The 8869-nt window shown below is 45.1% G+C and overlaps 1 protein-coding gene across 1 annotated transcript; it reads right to left on the reverse strand.

Annotated features, from left to right (window-relative positions):
* Nucleotides 1-1536: 1536 nt before the first annotated feature.
* Nucleotides 1537-3313, reverse strand: LOC112113418 (hematopoietic lineage cell-specific protein-like; the record flags this gene model as incomplete). Its single annotated transcript, XM_026661734.1, has 2 exons — nt 1537-1833; nt 3184-3313. Coding segments are annotated over 2 exons (268 nt in total), but the record flags the coding sequence as incomplete, so codon positions are not given.
* Between the last annotated feature and the right edge of the window lie 5556 nt (nt 3314-8869).

Raw genomic sequence — 8869 nt, forward strand, 5'->3', positions numbered from 1 at the left:
AAAGGGCAACTAAAATGATTAAGGGTTTGGAACGGGTCCCATATGAGGAGAGATTAAAGAGGCTAGGACTCTTCAGCTTGGAAAAGAGGAGACTAAGGGGGGATATGATAGAGGTATATAAAATCATGAGTGATGTGGAGAAAGTGGATAAGGAAAAGTTATTTACTTAGTCCCATAATACAAGAACTAGGGGTCATCAAATGAAATTAATAGGCAGCAGGTTTAAAACAAATAAAAGGAAGTTCTTCTTCACGCAGCGCACAGTCAACTTGAGGAACTCCTTACCTGAGGAGGTTGTGAAGGCTAGGACTATAACAGAGTTTAAAAGAGAACTGGATAAATTCATGGTGGTGAAGTCCATTAATGGCTATTAGCCAGGATGGGTAAGGAATGGTGTCCCTAGCCTCTGTTTGTCAGAGGGTGGAGATGGATGGCAGGAAAGAGATCACTTGATCATTGCCTGTTAGGTTCACTCCCTCTGGGGCACCTGGCATTGGCCACTGTTGGTAGACAGGATACTGGGCTAGATGGACCTTTGGTCTGACCCGGTACGGCCTTTCTTATGTTCTTATGTTCTAAGCCACAGCAGGGGCAGCAGCGCTGACTGAGACAGAACCAGGGGATTCTAGCTCATCCTTCCTGGTCATGATGGGCTGCCCGCTGGTCAGGGCAGCACCAGGGCTCCCTGTGCGCAGAGACGCCCACGACTGAAATACAAGCCGCTCACACAGCACTGCCTGGGAGGTCACCAGCTCTGCCCCGGGGCGGGGGCTCCACATCACAGAGCCCTTCCCCCTGCTCGGCCTCTGCTGAGATGGCAAGATGACAGTGTTCCCCTCTCATGAGCTGCTCCCACACCACAGCCACTGCACCCCCCCGCCAAAGGTCAGTGCCTGAGCTTAGAGTCCAGGGCTGCCCCATTCTGTGATGTCAGTTACACGTGCTGCACAAGTCAGGTATCCAGCCAGACGGGGGCAGCATGACACATGCCAGGTGCAGAGCTGCCAAGTTTTGTGTAGCTCCATGGGTGAGTTTATGCAAATGAATTAGCTAGTTCGCATAATTGAGAAAAATTGCAGAGAGCCATAAATATCAGTTTGGAAACCACGGTGTGGATTTAGTGAAAAGTGTCAGTTTGACACCCGATATGTGAGCAGGCCTCCCCAGCGAGGTGGGGCAGGGTGCTCAGGCAGGGGCCGGTTCCTTGCACCCCTCAGAAGAGAAGGCAATTGCATTGTGCCAGAGGAGTGAGTTGTCAGTGGCGGTTCCGAGGTGCACAAAGCACACAGCAATCCTGGGCCCAGACCATTGCGTGCCTTGAAAATAAAGGCTAAGACCTTTAATTTACTGCATGGCAAGAGCAGGGCACCCGGCTACGTGTTCTCACTGTGCCCTGTACCAGAGCCCTGCGCTGGACTATTCTTTTAATCCCACTCCCATTCTGCCCCACAATAGCCACTCCCACTCGCTCCTGCATTGTTTCTTTATTTTAAAAGAAAAGAACAACTTGTTTTACATTGGTGAAATTCTGTTTATGACAAACTGACGAGAGATTTAGTGTTTTCCCACAAATTACCGCAGTTTGGTGTTTTTGCCCACCCAATCCTGCCTGCAACAAAGTACATTTTACCCACTCCTGCGATTATGGCAGTGGGTCCTGTGGGACCCGTGGGATTCCTGTCCCGCTGCAGGGCTCTAACCTGTACCACCGTGGCCACCTACCTTGTCGGCTCGGTCCCTCTGGACTCCATATTTCCCCCCAAAACCTTTAGCTGCATCTGTCTGAGACGAATGCTTCTCAACATCAGCTATGTACTCGTGGCCCAGTGCACTCTAGGAAACCAGAAAGAACAGTGTCAGGCACCACCACTGTTCCTATCCAACAGAGGACAGACACATGGACAGAGTCAGTCACAACTTCATTCTGGTCTAGCAGTCAGGACAGACACATGGGCAGAGGCACAAACAGAATATACTGCACCCTGCCGAAGCCCAGGCTCAGCTCTGAGAGACACATGGCTGAACTCTAGGGCAGCATCCCTGGAGCCATTCCCACACAGTGCTCATGACCTGATTACATTCGATATGGGCAAACAGAAGACAGTCCCACCCAGCAGTACATACACTTGATGCTTCAAAACAGCTAATTTCCCAACGGTGAGGAAACTGATTGGAGGAACAGAAAAAGAGCTACAAAAATCATTCAAGCCCTGGAGAGAATGCGGTACAGTCAGAACCTTAAAGGGGGGAGCGGGGGGGATTTGATAGCTGCTTTCAACTACCTGAAAGGGGGTTCCAAAGAGGATGGATCTAGACTGTTCTCAGTGGTGGCAGGTGACAGAACAAGGAGTAATGGTCTCAAGTTGCAGTGGGGAAGGTTTAGGTTGGATATAGGAAAAACTTTTTCACTAGGAGGGTGGTGAGGCACTGGAATGGGTTACCTAGGGAGGTGGTGGAATCTCCTTCCTTAGAGGTTTTTAAGGTCAGGCTTGACAAAGCCCTGTCTGGGATGATTTAGTTGGGGGTTGGTCCTGCTTGGCACAGCGGGTTGGACTAGATGACCTCCTGAGGTCCTTTCCAACTCTGATATTCTATGATTCTATGTTTTCAAATCAAAACTGGACGCCTTTCTTGAAGAGGTGCACAAGTTATGGGGCTCAATACAGAGGTAACAGTAAAATTTAACGCCCTGTGCTATACAGATGAGACTAGATGATTTAATGGTCATTTCTGTCAAACTCTCTGGATCTATGAATGAACTCTCTCTATGCCGCTGTGCTGTGAGCCCACCTGCATCACCGTGTTCAATTCTGGGACTAGGAGGAATGGGACAGATTTAAGAAAGGGGATGATTATGATAATTAATCAGGAAATATTCCCTGTCAGGGAGATGGATTTTGCTGGGAATCATCCCATCAGGAGAAAGGTTGGGGGCCCCATCATGTGGAACATTTAAAGTTAGTAGAGCTTTGTCTGGTCTAACAGTTCATTAGGAATAATCCTGCTCTGGTCCATGGGGAGGGAGATGGGTGGGATTGCACAGACCTATTCCACTTCTAACGTCTGTAAGTCTCTGTTCCTGCTCTTTCCCTGCTGGGGAACAGTCACTCAGACAGACCCACCCCTCCACTGCTGGGATGGGGAACTCTCTGCAGAGCACAGACAAGCCACAGCAGCTTTTACCTTATCCATTCGGTCCCGCTCTGTTCCAAATTTGCCCCCATATCCATAAGAGGCCTTGGGTCCAGTCTCCAGCTCCTTCTTCTTGATGACTTCATGTTCCGCAGACACCTTGCTCCTCAGCTGGTGGATGCTGGGAAGAAATAGAGGGTCAGGGCAAATCACTACAAGCCCCCTCAGACTTTGTCCAACCCAACAGTCGTTACACTCCATTACAGACTGGAGCATGCTGCAGTGCAGACTGTACCATGGTCAGTGGAACCGGAGTCAGACGGCCCGTTTTCCCTGGAGAGATTGTTATTAACAGGACGCCAGTGGAACAGAGAATGTGAGGAGTTAGGCTGGAAGCAACTCAGCCACAGGGTTTAATAAATCCAATTGTTCAACATAATCTGCATCCAGCCTCACTCTTTGCAAATGAAACACAGACCAGGCCGGGCATTGCCTCCCATCAGCGCACTTCACAGCCAGGGGCCGCCTCATGTGGCCAAGGCTTGGTGCTCCCCAGTGAGGCAGATCTGAACTCTGCAGCCTCAGAGCAGCAACCTCATGTAACGAAGCTCTGGAGATTTGGATGTGAAAATGAACAGTGCATTCAGCAGGGTGCCCCCTTCTGCTTGTGCACTATTACATTATTTACACTTTCCCTACGTATTCCATTTTCTACATGTGGCAGATTTTTGCACTGACAATGCAGGGCAGCGCAGAAGAAGTCATTGGGGAAGCTGGTGGTTGGTGCAGCCAGTTATGAGGGAAGTGGGGATTGGAACCAGGGAGGCGCAGGAGACGTTTTGGGAAGTGAGGTAAGCACATTCACTGGTCACTCTGTTGCCGTGATTAGCAGCAGGGAAGTAGTTTCAGAGTTAACACCCCATTGGTAGAACTGGGGCAGTTCTTGTAATGGAATGCTAAACTGTATTATACTGTTCAGCCACTAGGTGGCACTATGCATAAAACACCTTATTTAAATGAACCTCAACCATACCTGGCAGAGCATTAAAGGATCTTATGCTGAACAGAGCTGGGGTGTATAAGTAAGCTCTGTGACCAGTCCATATCTAGCACAGGGACATGACATGGTGTCAGGAGTAAACTATGAACAAAAACAGAAGGACCATAGCAACAAAATTCAGGATCTCATCCACATGCCCCTCTTCAATAACCTGGAGAACTTCAGCTTTGACAAACCTTCAGAATGGACAGACTAGAAACAAGATTTTGCAAGATTTCGCTTTGCTACTAAGCTTCACAAGGAAACTGGGGATACACAGGTTGTCGTCTTTAATTTATGCTCTGGGGAAACAAGCAGAGCATATCTTTAAATCCTCTGACTTTACTGAAGACAGTCACAAGGATGACTATTAAAGGGTTCTGGCTATGTTTGAAGCATACTTTATACCTCAGAGAAATGTGTTTTATGAAAGAGCAAGTTTTCACCAGAGAATTCAAGAATCAGGGGAAAATGTGGAATGTTTTATAAGAGCTCTGCATACATCAGCTGAAAACTATGTTTTTGGGGAATGCAAAATATGAAAATATCAGAAACAGGTTGGTTATGGGGATAACAGATAAAACCTTTCACAGCACTACAATTGAAGAGAGATTTAATCCTAGCGATAGCTATACATAGAGTAAAGGTTAAAAGTCATTATCATAAAACCTCTGTGGCAAGGAGAGAGAATTCCCATGTTAAGAGGGACAAATTCCAGCCTACATGCACAAGGTGTGGAAAAAATCATATCCCAAGAGCTGATCCATGTCCAGCCAGAGGCACATGGTGTAATAAATGCAGGAAATATCCTGCACTAAGGAAGTCAGGGAGTTGACTCATACTACAGACAATCAAGCGCCGTTCTTTCTTGGATCTGTCACTTCTGAAGACATAGAACCTGTTTGGAGAGTAAAATTGAATATTCATGGCAAGCCTATTGACTTTAAAACTGACTCAGGAGCTGATGTCACAGTTATCTCAGAAGGGACTTACAGTAACCTTCAACCCCTCCCAGAGCTGAAGTCACCTGACACAGCTCTGACTAGCTCTGGAGGTATTCTGAACTTGGGCCAATTCACCACAGAAACAACTTTCAAAGACAACGGCTTTGCATTCAGGGTGTATGTGATTAAAGGACCACTGACCATCAGCCTTCCCAGCTGCAGCGTGGCAGCCATGATGGGCCTAGTGAGAAATGTGGAAGAAATTGACAGAATATTGGGTCATATTGAACTTTGAAAGGAGATCCAATACAAATCACTTTAAGAGACAACGCTGAACCATATAGTGTACATACACCTGGCAGGATTCCTATCCCCTTACTACATAAAGTGGAAACTGAGTTAAACAGAATGGAGTGGATTGGCATAATCAAGAAAATCTCTGAGCCATCAGCATGGTGTGCCCCAATGGTACCATTTATAAAGCAAAATGGAAAAATACAAATATGTGTGGATCTTAAAAGCCTCAATGAAGCAGCTGTGAGAGAACAATATATCCTCTCAGCACTGGATGACTTCCTTCCCAAAGTGAAAGGAGCTACAGCATTCTGCAGGCTGGATGCCTCGAGATTCCAGCAGATTCCTTTATCCAAAGAAAGTGCTAAACTGACTACATTTATCAGACCCTTTAAGAGATTTTGCATTCAAAGATTACCCTTTGGGATTACCAGTGCACCTTTAATTTTCCAAAGACTGATGGCAGAACTGTTAACGAATGGGGTTGTAGTTTCATGGCTGATATTCTGATATATGGATCTTCAATGGAAGAACACAACAAAACACTCACCCTAAGCCTAATTGGTTAGTCTGGACTGAAGCAAAACAAGGAAAAATGTGGTTCCTGCCTACCCCAAATTGAGTTTTGGGGATAGGCAATAAACAAAGATGGGATCTGTCCTAGTCCTGAGAAAGTAAAAGCCATTCGCAAATTGAATGCACCAATTAATGTATTGTTGCAACAACAGCGCTCAGAGCGGAAGCCAGATGCATTTTGCTCTTGCATACTCATAGAAGCAGAACAATGATATGCACAGATTGGCAAGGAGTGCCTGCCAAGTGTATGGGCATGTTAGAACTTTAACAGATATCTGTGTGGACTAGATTCATTTATGCTGATAATAGACCACAAACCACTTGTAACTCTCTGCAATGAAAAAGACCTGGATCAAGCACGGCTGAGATGCCAGTCTATTGCTAAGGTTAATGCAATTAACCCAATTACTAAATATGTTCCTGGGAACAATCTGGGACTAGCAGACATTCCATCATGGAGCCCAGCATCACACTCAGCTACCCGTGAGCTCAGAGATGACGTAAAGGTGTATGTGGATGCTGTGGACACATACAGACCACTGTCAAAAAAGAGACGACTCCAGCTCCAAAAAGCAATTACAACAGACACACAACTTCAGGAAGTTCTAAGTTACATTGGGGTGGCTGGCCCAAGTACCTAAACCACACTAATGAAGTGACAAGAGACTACTTTGCAGTGCGTGGATAATTAAGCGAGTCAAATGCACTCATTGTTAAAGGCAATTACATCGTAATTACAAATGAAATGAGAAGAGAAATCCCAAACCTCATCCATGAAGGGAATCATTGATTAACTAAATGCTGTGAATGGGCCAACCAGTCAGTGTGGTGGCCGGGCATCAGCAAGAACATAAAGTATCTGCACGTGAACCGTGCAGAACTAATAGACCAATACAACACAAAAAACCTTTAATCACAACACCCCTACCAGACAGACCTGGAAAGAACTAGCTGTAGATTTATGCATATTCAGAGGACATCATGACCTTGTCGTCGTGGACTAGTTTTCCAGGTGAATGGAAATAACATACTTGACAGACATACCATGTCATAGTTTTATTGAGAAACTGGTGCACTTTTGCTAACTTCAGCATTCCAGAACAGCTAGTGACAGACAATGGACCACAATTCACTGAAGCAGAATTTAAGTAATTCTAAACAAAATATGATTTTGATCATATTACTAGCAGCCTCGTTACCTCCAAGTAAACGGAGAGACAGAGAGCTGTACAGACAGCCAAGAAATCCTACAGCAGGAAGATCCATTCTTTGCCCTTCTGAGTTACAAACCAACACCAATAGCAGCTACTCAATGTAGTCCAGCACAACTCCTGATGGGAAGACAATTCAGACCAAGTTTTGAAAAGAACCTATTTCCAAAATGGCCAGACATGAAGAGAGCGACCAAATTGGATAAAAACCTAAAAAATCTTATGAATACTTTTACAGCAGACATCACTCAGTTAGAGAACTACCAGGCCTAGAAACTGGTGACTGTGTTCAAGTCAAATTGGATGGAAACAATGAATGGACAATTCCAGATATCGTTGTTTAAAAACAAAAGGGCAAATATAGTGCCCATCTACAAAAAGGGAAATAAAAACAACCCAGGAAACTACAGACCAGTTACTTTAACTTCTGTGCCAGGGAAGATAATGGAGCAAGTAATTAAGGAAATCATCTGCAAACACTTGGAAGGTGGTAAGGTGATAGGGAACAGCCAGCATGGATTTGTAAAGAACAAATCATGTCAAACCAATCTGATAGCTTTCTTCGATAGGATAACGAGTCTTGTGGATAAGGGAGAAGCTGTGGATGTGGTATACCTAGACTTAGTAAGGCATTTGATACGGTCTCGCATGATATTCTTATCGATAAACTAGGCAAATACAATTTAGATGGGGCTACTATAAGGTGGGTGCATAACTGGCTGGATAACCGTACTCAGAGAGTTGTTATTAATGGTTCCCAATCCTGCTGGAAAGGCATAATGAGTGGGGTTCCACAGGGGTCTGTTTTGGGACCGGCTCTGTTCAATATCTTCATTAACGACTTAGATATTGGCATAGAAAGTATGCTTATTAAGTTTGCGGATGATACCAAACTGGGAGGGATTGCAACTGCTTTGGAGGACAGGGTCATAATTCAAAATGATCTGGACAAATTGGAGAAATGGTCTGAGTTAAACAGGATGAAGTTTAACAAAGACAAATGCAAAGTGCTCCACTTAGGAAGAAAAAATCAGTTTCACACATACAGAATGGGAAGAGACTGTCTAGGAAGGAGTACGACAGAAAGGGATCTAGGGGTTATAGTGGACCACAAGCTAAATATGAGTCAACAGTGTGATGCTGTTGAAAAAAAGCAAACATGATTCTGGGATGTATTAACAGGTGTGTTGTGAGCAAGACATGAGAAGTCATTCTTCCGCTCTACTCTGCTCTGGTTAGGCCTCAGCTGGAGTATTGTGTCCAGTTTTGGGCACCGCATTTCAAGAAAGATGTGGAGAAATTGGAAAGGGTCCAGAGAAGAGCAACAAGAATGATTAAAGGTCTTGAGAACATGACCTATGAAGGAAGACTGAAAGAATTGGGTTTGTTTAGTTTGGAAAAGAGAAGACTGAGAGGGGACATGATAGCAGTTTTCAGGTATCTAAAAGGGTGTCATAAGGAGGAGGGAGAAAACTTGTTCACCTTAGCCTCTAAGGATAGAACAAGAAGCAATGGGCTTAAACTGCAGCAAGAGAGGTCTAGGTTGGACATTAGGAAAAAGTTCCTAACTGTCAGGGTGGTTAAACACTGGAATAAATTGCCTAGGGAGGTTGTGGAATCTCCATCTGTCATAACTATGAAGGGAAGGGTAACAGCTCTCTGTGTACAGAGAC

This window comes from Terrapene carolina, unplaced genomic scaffold (genome assembly GCF_002925995.2).
Source record: "Terrapene carolina triunguis isolate 2854851 unplaced genomic scaffold, T_m_triunguis-2.0 Scaffold16260, whole genome shotgun sequence".
Taxonomy (NCBI): Eukaryota; Metazoa; Chordata; order Testudines; family Emydidae; genus Terrapene; species Terrapene triunguis.